We start from the raw sequence: 20,088 nt of genomic DNA, 5'->3' as shown, positions 1-20,088 counted from the left end.
AATATTTGACATTGCTTTGTCCTGTCTAGTATCAGTGGCTTCCCTCACTTCCCAGGGCTGATCCCACCACACCCAACACAGCTCCACTTTCCTTTGCTTAATGTCCCCCCCTCACTCCTAGTTCTACTCCTGGGCTGCAGGTGAGCCTAGAGAGGAGAAGAGAGAGGGGACCAGCAGCTACCAGGGGAAGGGTTTGGATGGGGAGGGGTATTCACTGCCACTACTCAGCCATCAGTGCAGCCCCAGCTATTCACCTCAAATCAATCACGAAGCTATAGGATTTGTAAAGCTTCAAGGTGGACCAAGAGAGTAAATGTTCCCCACTGTGTCTGTAAAGAGGCCTCCAGGTGGCTCGAGGAGTCTAAAGACCACTATATTCAAGTGGCTGTTTGTCAGCGTTAAACACGGTGCATTGGCCATCATGTGTCCGAGGTGGAGCTGTTGGTAGCAGGCTGGACGGCGAGGGAACCCCCAAAGATGGCGTGCGGAGAAGCTTTTCGAGGTCAGCTGCTGGGTATTGCATGACAAGACCCAATCTCTCTAGGAAGGGAGCTCTCCAGCTGAGTGCACCCTGGCATTCTCACTGGCTCTGGCCCAGGGCCCAGTTCTGCCCTTGGATACACACCCATGCATGAGTCCACAGGCTTCCATGGGAGCTGAAGGCAGAAGTGTGGTGACATGCACCTGAACCCTGTGCTCCCAGAAGAGCACCCTAGAAGGCCGGGCAAGGGAGGGATGAACCTCCACCCAAATCCTCCTCTCTCCAGTTGCTCTGCAGCAGATCAGCATTGCACATGGGGCCGTTCTTCTCCATCCGAGAAGGAAGCAAGGCTAATGGAAACCAATTGGATTCCAAAGGAGTGCTCCTTTCTCAGGGGCCTTCTGGGGAAATACAGCCCCAACCTCTCCTAGAAGACAAATGAGAAGAGTCTCTCCCACTTTGGTCACTGCCCAGTGTGCGGGCCACGAGGAGATATCCATTTGGCAAGTGTTTCTCCACTGAGATCAACACCTACTGCTAGGACCCAGCTAGCCAGCCAGCCTTCCATGACTACCTTCAGTGGGAGGGAGAAACCAATCCCCCAGCCAGACCCACACAGCTTAGGTGTAGGATTGTCAGAGCTCACACAGGCAGCAGCAGTACCAGATTGCAGCAGCAGCAGCAGCAGCAGCAGCTGCTGCAAGGGCAGCCAGCTGATGAGGACTTGAAAACTGAGTGGTATTCTTCAGCCCTTCCGTGAGAGGAGCAGCCAGGTTGGTGCTGGCAAGCCGGAGTCAGCTGTCCCTCGGCTGCATTCCAGGCATTCCCAGGGACTTCTAAGGCAGGTTGAGAAAACACTCAGGAGGGGAAAGCATTTGAAAATAATCTGAGAAGAGATTTTTACCTTGAAACTAGGACCATGGTTTCTGGATTTCAGTACAGCCTCTTTCTGTTCCTGTGCCTCACAGCATGCCAGGGATCTCCAGCTTCCCAGGTAAGCCTCCGTCTCTATCATATAATTACACTATCTACAGCATAAAAGGTGGCTGTCTCCTGTCTCTTACCCCCTATAACCCCCACTGTCTTTTATGTCTTCCCATGGCATTTGGAGAATCTGCCTATCCTCAGCCAGATGTAGAAGACAAACAATGGATGTGTGTATTTTACAAGCCAGTTCCATGTCATGTAGGTGACAGACTGTGCATAGGTAGCCTGTGAGTGCTAACCAGCTTTCTTTCACAGAACTAACCAAGCAACGACAGTTGTGCATTTGCAGAAAATTGTGTTGCTAAAAATTGGTTTATGGAACAGAATAGTTTGCACAGAGCAGGACTGTATCGCTCTTCAGCTTGTTCTTTTCATGGACTCGTGATATTCCTTTCTAGACCCATCCTGTGAATAAACTTTCTGGAAAACTACCCGTCACAGGCCATTACTTCTGACTATTCTCTGTCACTGACATTTTTCTCTTTCAAAGGCAAGGTAATAGTTAAAAGTCACATCCATGAAAATACAGGTACTGTAGTCTTCATAATTTCACCCTGCATCATTCTCAAACTCTTCTTCACCACACACTGCCAAAAGTATTGGACATTTTGGACCTGTATCCCCAGCGTAATGATCTTCCCTGCAGCTTTTACATGCAATACGTCCGTTCTCACAGTACTATGCTGGCGGTGAATTTGGATCCTTGCATAGATGTCACATAAGTATCTGAACTCTGCAGTCCTGTGACAACCCAGCGACTGTAACACAGTTTATAATTATCAGGAGAATCACAAAGGGTATGCACAAGCCTTTTCTCAGCAGACAACAGTATGGTTAATACTTAGCTCTTTCAGTTACATCCTGAATACAATGCACATGCTTAATCACGTTGACAAACTCTGCTGGCCTATTAGGGACAAAGACTAGAACCAATTTTCTGAGAGCAGTTCCCTAGTGCTGTTTATTCTGGGTAGCATAAGCTAGCTGCAGTATGTCTGGCAGTTCAAATTAAAAATAGCCTTTTAACAAAGAACTTATTATAAAAGTGAACCACATGCCAGGAATCAACTTTTTTTTTCTCCCAGATTTCTGTATACCACATCCAGCTGCTACAATTTTTTATGACAGTGTTGGACAACAAGTGGTAGTTGGCCTAGATATCTACAGATATATTCCACACAAAGAAAAGAACATTGGGGTTGCAGAGTTAAGTGTTCAAAAGTTAGTTGCCCATGCAAGTTCAGGTCAGTCCTTTGGTGCACATGCTGTATGAGGCAGTCTTGAATTGCATACTCCTTTTTCTACCTGACCCAGCCTATCTCCGTGCATAGGGTAGACATGGCTTCAATGAAAGAGGCTGTTCAATAGCTATTTTATCCCCCTCATTCACTGTGTGGCCTTGTCCCAGATTTACTGCCCACCAGCCTAAGCCTGCACCAAAGAAGGGGCTTTTTGTTTTCTCATGGGCTTTTCTATGGAGCGTGTCAGCACCCATCCCAGATGATAATGAACTTACTCTGATAATGCCCCAGCGAGGTAGCTCAATGAAAGGCAAAACTGGCAACTCTGGCCTCTGAAGCCAGGGTATGCACAAGCCTTTAAACACCTTAGACTCATAGACTCATAGACTTTAAGGTCAGAAGGGACCAATATGATCATCTAGTCTGACCTCCTGCACAATGCAGGCCACAGAATCCTACCCATCCCCTTCCATAACAAACTCCTAACCTACGTCTGACTTATTGAAGTCTTCAAATTGTGGTTTGAAGACCTCAAGCTGCAGAGAATCCACCAGCAAGTGACCCATGCCCCAAGCTGCAGAGGAAGGCGAAAAACCTCCAGGGCCTCTGTCAATCTGCCCCGGAGGAAAATTCCTTCCTGACCCAAAATATGGCGATCAGCTAAACCCTGAGCATGTGGGCAAGACTCACCAGCCAGCACTCAGGAAAGAATTCTCTGCAGTAACTCAGATCCCATCCCATCCAACATCCCATCACAGACCATTGAGCAGACTTATCTGCTGATAATCAAAGATCAATTGCCAGAATTAGGCTATCCCATCATACCATCCCTTCCATAACTTATCAAGCTTAGTCTTAAAGCCAGATATGTCTTCTGCCCCCACTACTCCCTTGGAAGGTTGTTCCAGAACTTTACTCCTCTATGGTTAGAAACCTTCTCTAATTTCAAGTCTAACTTCCTAGTGTCCAGTTTATACCCATTTGTTCTTGTGTCTACATTATACTAAGCTTAAATAATTCCTCTCCTCCCTAATATAATCCCTCTGATATATTTATAAAGAGCAGCATATCCCCCCTCAACCTTCTTTTGGTTAGGCTAACCAGCCAAGCTCTTTGAGTCTCCTTTCATAAGGACAGGTTTCCATTCCTCGGATCATCCTAGTAGCCCGTCTCTGAACCTGTTCAGTTTGAATTCATGCTTCTTAAACATGGAGACCAGAACTGCACACAGTATTCCAGGTGAGGTTCACCAGCGCCTTATACAATGGTACTAACACCTCCTTATCTTTGCTGGAAATACCTCGCCTGATGCATCCTAAAACCGCATAGCTTTTTTAACGGCCATATCACATTGGCGGCTCATAGTCATCCTGTGATCAACCAATACTCCAAGGTCCTTCTCCTCCTCTGTTGCTTCCAACTGATGTGTCCCCAACTTATAACTAAAATTCTTATTATTAATCCCTAAATGCATGACCTTGTCCAGCTTCACAAAAGAAGTTGGTAGCAGAACTAGAGATGCCTAGATCCTATGGCCAGAAGGGACCATTGTGATCATCTAGTCTGACCTCCTGTATCGCACAGGCCCGAGAACTGCCCCAGAGCAATTCCTGGAGCAGAGCCTTAGAAAAACATCCAATTTTAATTTAAAAATTGTCAGTGATGGAGAATCCACCATGACCCTCAGTTAATTGTTCCACTGCTTAATTGCTTGCTGTTAAAACTTTGCACCTTATTTCCAGTCTGAATTTGCCTAACTTCAATTTCCAGCCACTGGATGGTGTTAGATCTTTCTCTGCTAGATTGAAGAGCCCATTATTAAATATTTGTTTGATACTTATAGACTGTGATCATCACCCCTTAACCTTCTTTAATTTAAGCTAAGATAGGATCCAGTTCTCTGGAATGCTAGGCGAGTGCCTCAATCACACAACAATATTTCACTTCTTGCTCATTCCTGCTTCGTTTACTGCCTGCCCTGGGCACTGAATGATGCAGCGGTCCTGTAGAACAAATAGGAGGGTATCAGGAAATTAAAGACTGTTTCATAACACAAGGGGGCCAAATTAAAGTCTCATAGGTAATCTTAATCTGGCTTTTCTTAACTTCTGAGTGCTTGAATTGCAACCTTAATGTTCTGTTAATATAGTTTTGGGTTTTTTAATGGAATTACCTAGGTTTTTAAAAAAAGATTAAAAAAAAAAAAGACATCTTATGTGCCATGGTAGTGACCCTTCTCTTGGGTCATTAGCAGGTTTTGAATCCTAGACCTTTAGATTTCCAGCACAGACGTCTACCAGCTGAGCTAAAGAAATGAAGTGACTGGCAGCAGTAGAAAGTTGTTATCATCCTTGCGGCGGGGCAGCCCCCAGAGAGAGCTGTAAGATGCATTTTGCTAGTGGGTTTCACCACTATTTGCTGTGTATGTAAGGAGTCAGGAGTCCTGGGTTCCATTTCTGGCTCTGGAAGGGGAGTGCGGTCTAGTGGTTAGAGCAGTGGCCTGCAAGTGAGGACTTGGTGTTCTCTGTTTATCAGCAACGCTCTGCATTGGCATGGTGCTCGTTCATGCGTCGTGCTCTGGGAAGGAGGGTGTGCAGGAATAGCTCTGTTTGACAGGCCCTGTAACAGGGTGGCCTGCTCCTGTAAGGACGAGGAGGCCTGGGTTAGCCCTGGCTTGCCACAGCTGCAGGGTGTGGGATAAAATGGGAGGAAGCCGAGCAGCTGAGGCTCAGCTGGGAAGGGACAGCTGTAAGAGTGGAGCTAGTTCCTATGGCAGGCCCTGGGGCGAGGTCAGGCTCCCGGGGCGAGGTCAGGCTCCCGGGAGGCTGTGCGGGGCCTGGTGTTGCTGAGGAGAAGCCCCAGAGGGACGGGAGGTCTGAGCTTGCAGCAGGGCTATGGTGGTGGCAGATCTGTAGTGCTGAGCTCTCCTGCAGGGCCCCAGGGAGAAGCCCAGGGCCCAGCGACTCCGGAAGGAAGAGCATGATTATCGCAAAAGGTAAGGTCGAAGAGGGCTCCTCGTATGCGGGTCTGTACAGCTCGGAAAGACTGTTGCTGGCTCAGGTGGAGCTGGATCAGGGGCTTTCAGGAAGCCAGCTTAGGGCCTGACCACGTACCCTGCAAGGGGAGTGAGCTTTTAAGTGTGACCTAGCCGGAGTCACCGACCCCGACCTCTGCAGGGTCTGGGCGGCCGTCAGCCCTCACCCAGCCACATTGGGGGGCTGACTGGTGAGTCACTTTTCTGTGTGTGGGGCTTACTGTGGGGCAGGGCGCTCTGACAGACACCACGGGCAAAGCCCTAGGGCGTGGCAGGGCACAAGCACAAGGCAAAACGTGCTGCGACGGACAGTGAATCGCCGGCCACAATCTTTCACTAATAAGCCAGCCCTGATCCTTCCTGGCTGCTGCTAAGTCCAGGAGTAAGGGCGTGGCGCTGTGCAGGCATAACCAGCTCCCTTCAGACGCCCCCCACTATAGTCTGCCTCACTACTACAAACCGGGGTGAACCTGCAATTGGGGGCAGGATTAAAGCTTCACTGGCCCCGAGTTCTTTCTTGTGTGAAGAGACATTTAAGAGGTGACTGGAGCTTACAGCAGTGGTGGAAGCAGAGGGATCTAATGCCCCCACAATGGAAATATTGAAAACAATGGGCCCAGGCTGTGTTTCTGCCCCTGCACGCATGTGTGGGGCACAGAGACAAGAGCGAGACCTGGAGGAGGGGCTGGAGTAGCCGCCATGGGGCACCAGATTGGGCCAGTCTCTGGGGAGTAGGTAGGAAACCCCCAGCCCTGGGGAAGGGAAGAACTTGGGAGCAAGGACATCAGCACGCCGTGCTGGGGGTCAGCCCTTGAGTCGGAGTAGCTCCCCCGTCCATTCTCTCTACCCTTCCCTAGTCACAGTGAGCGTTTCCCCCCCGCCCAGAGCACCTAGATGGGGAGATGTCTCACAACGAACAGAGGGCTTTTTACTCTAGCAGGTGAAGGGCCGGTGAGCTCTAATGGTGGAAAGCGGAAGCTAGACATGTTTAGGGTGACCAGAGAACAAGTGTGAAAAATCGGGACGGGGATAGGGGGTAATAGGAGCTTATATAAGAAAAAGACCCAAAAATCATGACTGTCCCTATAAAATAGGGACATCTGGTCACCCCAGACACGTTCAGACTGAAAAGAAGGGACAGATCATTAAACCGGGAGAGGAATCGAGTCTTGGAACAAAGTAATTTGGGATGTGAGGGCATCTCCGTCACTTGGAATCTGTAAATCGAGGCTGGATGTCTTTCAAAGAGATTTACTGTCAGTCAACCAGAAGGCAGGGAGTCCAGGCAGGAATCCTGGCGTGAAATTCTCTGCCCAGTGCTAGGCAGGAGGGTCGGAGAGGAGGTGATCACAATGGCTCCTTCTGGCCTTGGAGTCTCTGCAAACGTCGTGCTGAGCAGCGCCACGGCAGAGTCAGAGACGTTTCCTGGCTGCTGGTCCCAGCTGCCTGTGTTTGTCGGAGAGCCCGGTGTGTGCCTGGGGGCAGGGGTCTGTGTTTGAACACTTGCCAGTGTGAACTTTCCCACCATGGTGCACAGCCTTGCCCACATTCCTGGAACCCCTCTGTCAAATGACTCCCGGCTGCACCCTGGCAGGAAATCCTGTGTCCTAGCAGCTTCTGCGTGTGGCCCTAGACAGCCTCAAGGAGGTGTTAGAGTGGTAGATGCAGGGGAAAGACCTGCCTTCAGCTATGTTCTGTCTGTACCTGTGATTACAACCAGTCAAAAAAACAGAGTAAAACTCCCCAACCTCCCCTCCACCCCCAATCATCCCTCCTTTTTGGTCAAAATTAAAAATTTCTGCCAAAATTTGAGGATTGAAATGTTGAGTTCTTAATTGTTCTGTTCTGCCCTGCCTGTGAGCGAGCTGGGACACCTCATCTTCCAGATGTAGCCATCTATATTTTGTGCCTGAATTTTTGTTCCCCACTTCTTTCAAAGAGGCGGGGAGCAACACAGATCTTGCTGGTGCTGCTTGTCCATCTATAAGGAAACACCTGTGAGCTTTCTAAAGACTGAAGGACTAGGCTTGAGTCAGTCTATTCAGCAGCATGATAGAAAATAGGTTCCTCAGCCCGCCCCTTACGCTGCTTGGCTTCCCCAGACCTTGGGTCTTGATGCACAGGGAGGCACTGTGTGCCCCATTTTCAGCCCTGCCCCAAGAGCAGATGGCCAGGGAGTGGAGGAGTGGGCAGAACCTTGGCAGATAGACGTAGAAATTCCCTGCTAGTAAGGGCCAGTAGCAAATTCTTGTCCCCCTTGGGGTAAGGGGGTCCTAGCTGCCCCACATGTAGCGCTTGGGATAAATCCATTATCTAGGCCAAAAAGCCATACTTCACTGGGGGAAGAAAGGAACGTGGGTCACTTCCTACCACGGAGCTTGGCCCAAATGCCAGTGCCTGGCTCCCAGCAAGGGACTCTGCCCCAACTGCCTCTAATTAGTGAATAAAGCAGAGAGCAAATTCCCTTGTTGACTGCATCAGCCTCCCCAAGGAATCTGCACCACACTACAGCGCCATCTGGTGACCCCTCCATAACACTAGGTGGATGTGGCTTTTGGGACCCCGGGAATAGCTCGGGGTCTAACGTCGTTCCTCAGACAGAGAGCCTCGGAGAGGGTGCAGCTTACTTCTCCGCTCTCACCAAGCTAGTTACAGACAGCAACTGTAGCAGAACCAGGGTTAGTGCCCATTTCTCCTGAGTCCTGAGCTAATGCCCTAAGCACCCAAGACTATCGTTCTCTTCCTTCGCTGTTTGTTCTGTGCACTGACTGAGGCCATGGCCAAGTTGAGCAAATAGTGTGCAAGCAGGTTGCTAAAGACTGTATGACAGTCCCTATGCACTCAATGGTCCTTCTGAAATGCTCTTGACAAGAAGCAGGAACCATATCTTCTCTCTGTTCCCATTGACAAGAGGCATTTCCCAGTAGAACAGAAGTTGCTTATTTGTGGGGGAAACCGAGTTTTGGTGAGAGTCTGAGCTACAGAATTGCCTGTTTAGTTCAGGCTTGCTTTTTGGTTTTAAGTTAGTTCTGCTGCATGTTGTCACAAAGATCCACACCTCCCCGGTGAATCAGTCCCTCCGGCTTCAAACCAGAACTGTTAGCATTCAGGCATAAATCTCACAAGTGTTCCTGGCACTTTAAGAAAGGACAAGACATCTGTTTTCCTATTATTTTGTAAAACTGAAGTGGAATATAGCTCTGGTTCCAAAAGGACTTAACATGAGCTATGGAATCCCTCCCAGGATTTCCAAAGTAATCACAGCCCTTCCTTGTCATACTCAGCCTTGAATTATTCTCTTACAAGTAGTTCACAGGAAGCTGTCCTTGAAGTAAGAATTTCTTTATTAGGATGAAGGACTCAAGAGTCTGGTCACATGAAAAGCAAACTCTGCAGAAAGTCCTGATCTGCCCCAGACAGATCTTACAAAGAATTTTCCATCAGAGCCACTGGGAGGTTTGTCTGGAAGCAGCATCAAGGCCCAAATCTGGAGCCAGATTCAACCCGCAAGCCCCATGCTGGGCTCAGCAGGGACACATTCAGTCAGCATGAATCCTAGGAAAACTCATTTCTTTACGTTTATGAAGATTTTATCAAGAACTGGGAGTGCAATGTAGCTACAAGGGTTGATTTTAGTGTCTGCTCATTGTAATTAGAGGGCAGTGCTAACCAACGAAGACTCAAATATTGGAAAAGGAAGAAAACATGAGTGACTTCCAGCTACAACACGAAGATTTCTTGTTCAGCTTTGTGTGTGCTTGGAAAATAACTCTCCTATGACCAAGATTCCTGATCAGCGGAACAGGATCTCCAATCTGTCCCCCAAAACTCTCTCTCTCTCTCTCTGAGGAGATATTTTTTTTCCACAGTAATAACCCAACCAGGAGAGACGGTTTAACAAATCAAAGGCAATCAGAACAGATTTGGGTCTGGGAGAGTGAAACATCATAACAAGTGATTGCGCAACACTCTGCAAAATACAGAATGGCTCCTTTTGGGGAGGTTCATGTCTTCTACACCAGCATGTCACGGCTGTAACTCCCACTGTGTCACGGCCCTGCACGTGTTTACTGGAAGGAAGTTCTGTCAGACAAGAAATTTCCACTTTGAACTCTCTCGTTATCAGTCACTGCACACTTAACCGGTAGATTTATTGATAGCTATTGTACAGAGCATCTCCATGGAATGGTACCGGTAGGTTTGAGACCTACTGATGAAAAGTGCTACAGAAGAGCTAGGTGGTATTACCCAGTTGCCGTTGCCTGTGATGAGATGACAGATAGTACCGGTAGCCAGATTCCCAGATAGAGCGCTATTTACTGAGCATTGCTGTGAGTGAGTATTCTGGTTGTCATTGCCTTGACTAGGAGTCAAGATAATGCCCATATTTGGAGGGCCTAATGTAGAAGTATCACAAATGGCACACTCTTCCCTCCATGCAGCATCCATTGATGGGAACTGGGGTAGCTTTTCACCTTCTCTGCAGACATTAAGTGATAGTAGTTGTCCTGTGCTCTTAAGGGGCTAGCTAGTGGCTCCACTCCCCAGCATCCTGCCTCTTTACTGGCCCTCTAAATTCCTGGGAGCCAAACTCTGAGAGCACCCACTGACTGCAATGCCTCAGCACTTCTGAGGACTAAGTGCTAGACTGAGATAACTGATATTCATGTGGTTCATACCCTTGAGCACACTTGGATCCCCTTTGGTTTCTTTTTCAGGTGGACTGATGATCATAAGCAGTGTGCAGGGAATATGGAAGTTAGTAGCATTGGGATTTAGATGAACAAATCACTGACCATCGATCTGAAAATTTGCCCCACCTGTCTATTCTCTGGGCATATTCCTCGGAAACAGTCAGCTATCATCTTCACCTAGTCAGTTTTTGGTGTGAGCCCATTTGGATAAAATTAGAATCACTCTGGAACCTCAGGAACTGAACTTTTCACAAGGTCTGAAATAAATGGGGTGACTTCAGTTTCCATCTTCGCAGACCCCTGCCCACCTGGGTTGTGGAAGGAAAAGCTCTTGAATCTCATGAGAGAGCCTGAGACAAGGCGGGTGAAGTAATATCTTCTATTGGACCAACTTCTGTTGTATGTGACCAAACACACCAAGAAATCTCTTCTCTACAGCCAGGCATTCAGATACCACAGAATGTGCTTGTCATAAGGTATATTTCCCAAATCTGAACCTTAGCATCCAAAATTTGGGTACCTGCATGAAACCTCTAAGCTTGATTACCAGCTTAGATCTGATAGCCTGCCACCACCCAAAAATATAGTGTTTTGGGGCACTCTGACCTCCCCAACCTTCCCTGGGGACCCCAAGAACCCAAATCCCTTGGATTCTTAAAACAAGGAGAAATAAACCATACCCCCTTCCCCGCCCCCAGACTTTCCCTGAGAGAGACAGTATTCCTGGCACAGAGAGAAATTAGCCTCTCTCTCTCCCTTCCCTCCTCCCCCACCAGTCCTGGTGTTCAAAACCAATCTCGTGGGATAAAACAAGGGAAACAAGGAAAGATCAATCAGGTTCTCTAAAAGAAATCTTTTAATAAAAGAAAGGAAAAAGTAAAGAATTATCTCTGTAACTTCAAGATGTAATTATTACAGGGTACAAATCAAAATATTCCCAGCAACTACATATATAAGTTAACCAGCCAGATCCACATGTGCAAATAGAGTAAAACAACAATTAAAAACCTAAATCGCCTGTTCTACTTACATTTGAACAGAACTTTAGAGAGCCTGTGATAATGTCTGGTCCCTCTCATACCCCGGAGAGAGAACACCCCCCCCCCAGAACAAGGACCCACACCCAAACTTCCCTCCACCCACGTGAAAGTATCTTGTCTCCTGATTGGTCCTCTGGTCAGGTGCTTAGTTCCCTGTTTGTTAACCCTTTCCAGGTGAAGAGACACTATCCCTTAAACAATCTTGCTCCAAAGAGAAAGTTCGGGAGACACATCTAAACACACATAACCACCTTCACCAAACAAGAATACCCCAGCAGAAATAGTAGTACATCATGCAATGGGCCACCAAATACCCTGAGAGAACTTTCTTTAATACAGAAATAACTCCCCCGCCCCACTGCACACCCTAGTTGTCACCTACCACCTGGAACCTACATGAGGTATCATCAAACAACTACAGCCCATACTCAGTGGGGCCCCATCCTGAAAGAAATCTTTCCCGGTTCTGTCTTTGGCTTCAAGCAACCCCCACCTCCTCCATGCTCATCAGAGGCAGCCCCCACAGACAGGCCACGTCAACTCAAAGCAGCATCAGACCCTGCCAGAGCAACAAATGCAAAACCTGTGGCATATTCCACAGCCATGATGATCAACACACCTTTCAAGATCCATGGATCCTATACATACCTATCACAACATATAGGCCACGTCTACACTACGGGATAAAATCGAATTTGCTAAAATCGGTTTTTATAAAACTGATATATAATTCAATTTCATGCGGCCACACTAGGCACAGTAATTCAGCGTTGTGCCTCCATGGTCCGAGGCTAACGTCGATTTCTGAAGCGTTGCATTGTGGGTAGCACTTCCGTAGCTATCCATAGTTCCTGCAGTCTCCCCCGCCCCTTGGAATTCAGGGTTGAATCTTAATTGTCGCGGGGGCTCTGGGTAAATGTCGTCAGTCATTCCTTCCCCGGGAAAACATCAGCTGACAATCCTTTTGCGCCGTTTTTCCTGGATTGCCCTGGCAGATGCATGCACAGCAACCATGGAGCCCGTTCAGCTTTTTTTTTTCCGGCACCGTATGTGTACTGGATGCGCGGAGAGAGAGGCGATACTCCAGCGCTACACAGCAGCATTCACTTGCTTTTGCAATGATAGCAGAGATGGTTACCGGTCGTTCTGTACCGTCTACTGCCGGAGTAAACTGGCAATGAATGACGGTTATCTCTCCCTCTCTGTACTGTCTGCTGCTATCATGAGTGCCCCTGCTGAAAATGTTTGAAAGCAAAATTGGGATTGACTCACTTGGGACTGAGTCAATCCTCCCTTATGGTTCTAAAAATAGAGTCAGTCCTGCCTAGAATAAGAGGCAAGTGTATTAGAGAACCAGTGTATCAGAGAGCACAGCTGCTCCGTGTCAGTATTCACAGGGGGTGCCCCTTCAACAACCGCACCCGTTGCTTCCCTCCTCCCCCAACCTTCCTGGGCTACCGTGGCAGTGTCCCCCCCCCTCCCATTTGGGTCATGAAGTTATAAAGAATGCAGGAAAAAGAAACAGAGACTTGGAGACAGCCTCCCGGGGCTATGACAGTCCAGCAGTACAGAATCTTTTCTTTACACAGGAAAGGGAGGGGCTGATGAAGTTCACCCCCAGTTGCTATGATGAAGACGGTTACCAGCCGTTCTGGACCATCTACTAGGAGTAATGGGAGTCATTCCCATTTTTACCCAGGCGCCCCCAGCCAGCCTCACCTCAGGGCAGCCAGGAGCACTCACGGGCTGATGGCACGACGGATATCAGTCATATTGTACCGTCTACCACAGGAGGGGGAGAGGAGCGGATACTGCTCTTCACTGCTGCAGCATCGCGTCTACCAGCAGCATTCAGTACACATAGGGTGACATTGAAAGTAGTCAAGGAATGATTCTTTCCCTTTCTTTCATGTGTGGGGGGGGGGAAGAAACTGAGGAGCTGTCCTGAACCACGCCAGACACTGGTTTGAAGCTACAGCATTGGGAGCTCAGCCAGAATGCAAATACTTTTCAGAGACTGCTGTGGACTGTGGGATAGGGAGTCCTCACTACCCCCCTCCCTCCATGAGTGTCCATTTGAGTCTGGCTTCCCGTTACGCTTGTCACGCAGCGCTGTGTATCCTGGAGATTTTTTTTCAAACGCTTTGGCATTTCGTGTTCTGTAATGAGCTCTGATACAACAGATGTCTCCCATACAGCGATCAGATCTAGTATTTCCCGTACGGTCCATGCTGGAGCTCTTTTTGGATTTGAACTGCATCGCCACCCGTGCTGATCAGAGCTCCACGCTGGGCAAGCAGGAAATGTACTCAAAGTTCGCGGCCTTTTCTGTTCACCTGCCCCCTGCATCCGAGTTCAGATTGCTGTCCAAGCGGTCAGTGTTGCACTCTGGGATACCGCCCGGACCAATAACGTCGTATCCGGTCCACACTAACCGTAATCCGAATTGTTAATATCGAATTTAGCGCTACTCCTCTCGTCGGGGTGGAGTACAGAAATCGATTTAAAGAGCCCTTTATATCGATGTAAAGGGCGTTGTAGTGTGGACGGGTACAGCGTTAAATCGATTTAAAGGCCATTAAATCGATTTAAACGCGTAGTGTAGACCAGGCCATAGTGTACCTCATATATTCTGAACATAGTTGAGAAACCATCTTGAACAACATCTGTACCTTGCTAGATTGTTGTACACTTTTAGATACACATTTTCACGCTTATTTGCTTGCAACCCTTTCTAACTTTATTCCTTTTATTTGGCATCCCTTAACCTGTGTCCTATTGTTAGTACAGTTTGTTTTATTTTTTACTATAAACCAGCTCAGTGCTGTGTTTTAAATAGAAGGGTGTATTTACCCAATTAACTTAGTAAGCTGTGATGTGCTTTTGTGTCTTTAGAGGAACAAACAAACCTTTTTAGTTCTCTGAGTTGTCCAGGAAAGGACTGGACATTGCAGCGCACATAGTTTTTGGAAAATTTGGGATGGGGAGTGTGTTGGGGTCACCTTGCTTGTTATAACCCAGGCTGGTGGAAGCTGGAGTAAGGTTGTGGGGCTGTGCACAGGCAGCTGAGGTCAGAATTGCAGTACCAGGGTGGTGGCTTTACACAAACACCCAGGATGTGATCTGCAGGAGTCCAGGCTGGGAGCTACAGTAGCAAAGCATTGTGGGGCCCCCAGGGTGCATGGCAAGTGGCGACATAACACCTCACAGATCAGGGCATGGCTTTTCTACCATTTCTTTCTATACGTTGAATTTGATACCTCCTGGGCCACCTCACCAATCTACCTGGCAATTGTCTTTGCTTAGGAAAGGCTCCGGCAATGGGGTGACTGCAGGTCCAGTGCTAGATGGGCAGTGTGACGTAATGCTGGCACTTAGCCGTGCGACAAAGTGCCTGGAACTCATTGGTGATGCCATACTGACTCGGTCTTTCTGAGGGTCCAAACTTCACCAGAGCCCCTTCATGTGTAAATAAAACAGAGTTACAAAACGCTGGGGATGCGGGAGGGGGATGAGGATGGGCAAAAGTGTTGCTGATTTTGGCTGGATGTATTCCTGGATGTTTAGTCACATGACATAATCTTTAATTAATTATGAATCTCTAAGTCCTGGAGGGTTGGCAAGGAAGGGGGCACTAGGCACATGGCTCCACTGGGGCTGCAGGGAGGAATTGCAGAATGGGACGATGCTGCCGGGGGTTGAACTGCTGTTGCTACAGTTAAAAATAGGATGAATTTTCACAAGCTCTGGCTGCTCACTCTGATTACCGTGTTGCAGTTATTTGACAGCATATCCCTGAAAAGGCCTGGGTGCGCCAATAAAACCGTTCAGAACCCCATTGAATGTACATGGACCACATGTGTTAGGAGGGGAAGCAGACACTGGAATAATTGCTCGCTAATTTTGCTGAATGAGCTGTCCCTAGCAGCTGCAGATAAAGGGAGCTAACGTGCAGTTGCATGCCGTGTGCGCTCGGCGGTGAAACAGCTGTCTCTCTCTCTCTCTCTCTCTCTTTTTCTTCTTCACAGAACTGTCTCAACAAACAGCAGCTCCTGGCTGCCATCCGCCAAATGCAGCAGTTCTTAAAGGGGCAGGAAACGCGGTTTGCAGAGGGAGTGCGCGTCATGAAGAACCGGCTGATAACTCTGCAGAACTCAGTAATGAAAGTCACCCCGGACCCACCATCTGGTAAAAACCCACATCTGGCTTTTCAGCAACAAGAGCAGCCATAGAGCATCTGGCTGTGGTGTACACTAGTACCGACAGGCTGCTTCCTCTCCCGCCCCGCCTCGACAGGGAGAGCGAGGGCCTAGCAAGCTGGCTCTTGGCATATCCTACTGCCCACCATGCCACGCTGCACTATCGACTGCCAAGACCTAGGGGCGCTGCTGCCCCTGTCTCTTCCCCCCTCCACTCCTTACTTTTTGGCAGAGAAGGGGAACATGTGTCCCACCCAAATGGTGCCAGACATTGTGGGACAGCCCCAATACACCTTTTCTCCCCATACCAGACTGTCCATCAGTCTCATCCCATGGCTGTACAGATCACTTTGCATGCAGATTGGTAGATCTGGAATCTGCCCCAAAGTAGCTACAGTAGATCATGTTCAGTGTGACCTGCTCTTCCCACACAGCCACCTTGTGAACACATGGGCTCAAGCCCATGATCTTAATTTTAGATCTTAAAATTAGGTCAGTATATTTATAGTGCTCGCTCACTCGCTAAATCCTCTTTCCTGTTTCTCTCTCAGGGGGCTGCTTCGTCTCCATATATAGTGGAGACACATGCAGTAATAAATATGTCTCTCTATGGTCTAGAGCAGAGTTTCCCAAACTTGGGACGCCACTTGTTCAGGAAAAGCCCCTGGCAGGCCAGGCCAGTTTATTTACCTGCCCCTCCACAGGTCCGGCCGATCGCGTCTCCCACTGGCCACAGTTCGCTGATCCAGCCCAATGGGAGCTGCTGGAAGTGGCTGCCAGTATGTCCCTCAGCCCACGCCGCTTCCCGCAGCCCCCATTGGCCTGGAGTGGTGAACCACGGCCAGTGGGAGACGTGATCGGCCGGATCTGCGGACGCAGCAGGTAAACAAACCGTCCCAGCCCGACAGGGGCTTTCCCTACACAAGTGGCATACCAAGTTTGGGAAACACTGCTCTAGAATGATATTCAGTTTTCTCAGCATATGATAAGCAGAAATAATATTTTCTGTGGAAAACAATAGTGCCTGAAAGCTTTACTTCTCATGCACGGTTTGCAGTGTCACAACAGTGTAGAAACTGAAGACTTATCCACACTGCCACGTTACAGCGTTGCAGCTTTCTTGTCAGGGGCATGAAAAAAAACTCTCTGAGCACCGCAAGTTTCAGTGCTGTAAAGTGCCAGTATAGACAGTGCACCAGTGCTGGGAGCTGCGCCCCTCATTGAGGTGGCTTTTTAAGTGAGAGCTCTCCCAGCACTGTCTCGTGACTACACAAGCCACGTTAAAGCGCTGCCACGGCAGTGCTTTAACATTGCCAGTGTAGACAAGCCCTGAGAGTTGTCAGCTGACATTGATAGAAGCATCTTAGGAGAACAAGTCCCATTGAAATTTAAGTCACTTAGGGTCTTTCGAGCCCCCAGGATTCGTACTTAATTCTCCTATGTCTGTTGAAAAGAAGGTCATTTCCATATTGACTTTCAAGTTTCCCGGCCTTTTCACTGCAACACTGCATAGCATCTTACATTGCTGGCATCTAAAATTAAAGAGGTTGTCAAGGAGTTTTTAAACTAAGGGCTGGGGGAAGCCGACAGGGAGAGGAGCACGCAGTTCGGCCAGTGGGAGGAGCTATTAAAAGGGAAACTCAACATCTTAGTGACGAGGAGAGGATAGAAGGTGATTAAGTCCGGGTAGGAACTGAAGAGAAACAGTCACATGAAAGAGTCCCAGTCAGTCACATCACCGGAAGACAGACAGCCAAACACTGACAAACTTTATAAGTGTTTATATACAAATGCTAGAAGTCTAAATACTAAGATGGTGAACTTGAGAGCCTGGTATTAAATGAGGACAGTGATAAAATAGGTGACACAGAAATTTGCTGGAACAATTGATAATCAACGGGACACAGTAATACCAGGGTACAAAATGTATTGGAACGACAGAGTAGGTCATGCTGGTGTGGGGGAGGCCCTATATGTGAAAGAGTATCTTAAGTGAATCAAACTGTACCAAAGAACCTCTATGAAGAGATTGTTCAAGTAGGGAATTCAAGAGAATAGCAGTAGGAATATACTACCAACCTCCTGACCAGTATGATAACAATGATTGTGAAATGCTCAGGGACACTAGAGAGGCTACAGAACCAGAAAATCCAATAATAATGGGGGATTTTAACTATCCCCATATTTACTGGGAGCATGTTGCCTCAGGAAGGGCTGCAGAGAAAATTTCTAGACACCATTAAATGACTGCTTCTTGGAGCATTTTGTCCTGCTACCCACAAGGAGAGAGGCAATTCTTGATTTAGTCCTAAATGATGCATAGGATCGTGTCCAAGAGATGAATGTAGCTGAACCGCTTGGTAATAGCAACCATAATATAATTAAATGTAATATCCTTGTAGGATGGAAAATACCAAAGAAACCCACTGTGGTAGCACTTAACTTCAAAAAGGGGAACTACACAAAAATGAGGAAGTGAGTTAAACAGAAATTAAAAGGGAGAGTCACAGGAGTGAAATGCCTGCAATCTTCATGGAAACTACTAAAAAATGCCATAATAGAGGCTCAAACTACATGTATAACCACCCCAGCCCCCTCTCACAAAGAAAGTAGGATAAAAAAATGCCACCATAGCTAAACAGGTTTCAGAGTGGTAGCCGTGTTAGTCTGTAGTGGTAAAAACAATGAGGAGTCCTTGTGGCACCTTAGAGACTAACACATTTATTTGGGCATAAGCTTCTGTGGGATATACCCACTTCATCAGATGCATGGAGTGGAAAATACAGTAGGCAGGTATGAATATATGGCACGTGAAATGATGGGAGTTGCCTTACCAAGCTGGGAGTCAGTGCTTATGAGGCCAATTCAATCAAAGTAGATGTGACCCATTCCCAGCACTTGACAAGAAAGTGTGAGTATCAACAGAGGGGAAATTATTTTTTCTAGTGACCCAGCCGCTCCCAATCTTTATTCAGGAGTAATTTGATGGTGTCAGGTTTGCAAATTAATTCCAGTCCTGCAGTTTTTCGTTGAAGTCTGTCTGAAGTCTGTTCATAGCTAAACAGCAGAGGAAGACTCAGAGGCAAAGAGGCATCCTCTAAAAATTGGAATTCAAATCCTGCTGAGGAAAATAGAAAGAAGCATAAACTCTGGCAAGTCAATTGTAAAAGTGTCGTTAGGAAGGCCAAAAAAGAATTTGAAGAGCAACTACTTTTTGTGTCTTTTGCTAAAAACAAAATTGTTTGTAAGTACATCAGAAGCAAGAAGCCTGCCCAGTAGTCAGTGGAGCCACTGGAGTGTCAAGGTGCTAATGGAGAACTTGTGGAAGACAAGGTTGCTGTGGAGAAGCTAAATTCATTCTTTGCATGGGTCTTCATTGCAGAAGATGTGAGGGAGATTCACACACCCGAGCCTTTCTTGTTAGATGACAAATCTGAGGAACTGTTCCAGATTGAAGGGTCAATAAAGGACATTTGGAACAAACTGATACATTAAATGGTAATAAGTCACGAGGACCAGATGGGATTCACTCAAGAGTTCTAATGGGACTCAGATATGAAATTGCACAACTGTGGTATGTAACCTATTGCTTAAATCAGTCTCTATACCAGATAACTGGAGGATAGCTAATGTATTGCTGATTTAAAAAAAAAAAAAAAAAGTTCTCAAAGTAATCCCAACAATTACAGGCTGGTAAGCCTAACTTCAGTACCAGGCAAACTAGTTGAAACCATAGTAGAGAATAGAATTATCAGACACATAGATGAACACAATATGTTGGGGAAGAATCAATACAGGTGCACCAATCTATTAGAATTCTTTGAGGATGTCAGTAAGCATGTGGACATGGGTGATCTACTTGATATAATGTACTTGAACTGACAAGGTCCCTCACCAAAGGCTCTTCCGCGAAGTAAGCAGTCATGGGATAAGAGGAAAGGTCGTATTGTGTGTGGATCAGTAACTGTTTGAAAGATAGGAAACAAAGGGTAGAAATAAATGATCAGTTTTCACAATGGAAAGTGGTAAATAGCAAGATATTCCGGGGATCTGTACTGGGACCAGTGCTGTTCAACATATTCATAGATTATCTGGAAAAAGGGGTAAACTGTGAGGTGGCAAAATTTGCAGATACAAAATTATTCAAGTTAAGTCCAAAGCTGACTGCAAAGAGTTCCAAAGGGATCTCACTAAATTGGTGAGTAAGCAACAAAACAGCAAATGAAGTTCGATATTGATATGCAAAGTAGAGCACACTGGAAAATATAATCCCAACTATACATATAAAATGATGGGGTCTAAATTAGCTGTTCTCACTCAAGAAAGAGATCTTGGAGTTGTTATGAATAGTTCTCTGAAAACATCCATTCAATGTGCAGCAGCAGTCAAAAAAGCGTATTAGGAAAGGGATA

The 20,088-nt window shown here is 47.2% G+C and overlaps 1 protein-coding gene across 1 annotated transcript in view; it reads left to right on the top strand.

The window, feature by feature from the left end:
* Positions 1-691: 691 nt before the first annotated feature.
* Positions 692-20,088, top strand: part of FBLN7 (fibulin 7) — a 38,870-nt gene continuing 19,473 nt past the window's right edge. Inside the window, exons 1-2 of the mRNA XM_032770569.2 lie at positions 692-1,475; positions 15,506-15,665. Coding sequence (XP_032626460.1) covers positions 1,401-1,475; positions 15,506-15,665 — 235 coding nt within the window. The 5' untranslated portion in view covers positions 692-1,400. The remainder of the gene's footprint in view (positions 1,476-15,505; positions 15,666-20,088) is intronic.

Source organism: Chelonoidis abingdonii, chromosome 3 (assembly GCF_003597395.2).
Source record: "Chelonoidis abingdonii isolate Lonesome George chromosome 3, CheloAbing_2.0, whole genome shotgun sequence".
In the NCBI taxonomy this organism is placed as follows: Eukaryota; Metazoa; Chordata; order Testudines; family Testudinidae; genus Chelonoidis; species Chelonoidis abingdonii.
Note: the sequence above shows the minus strand (reverse complement) of the source record. Positions and strands in the feature narration are given on the sequence as shown.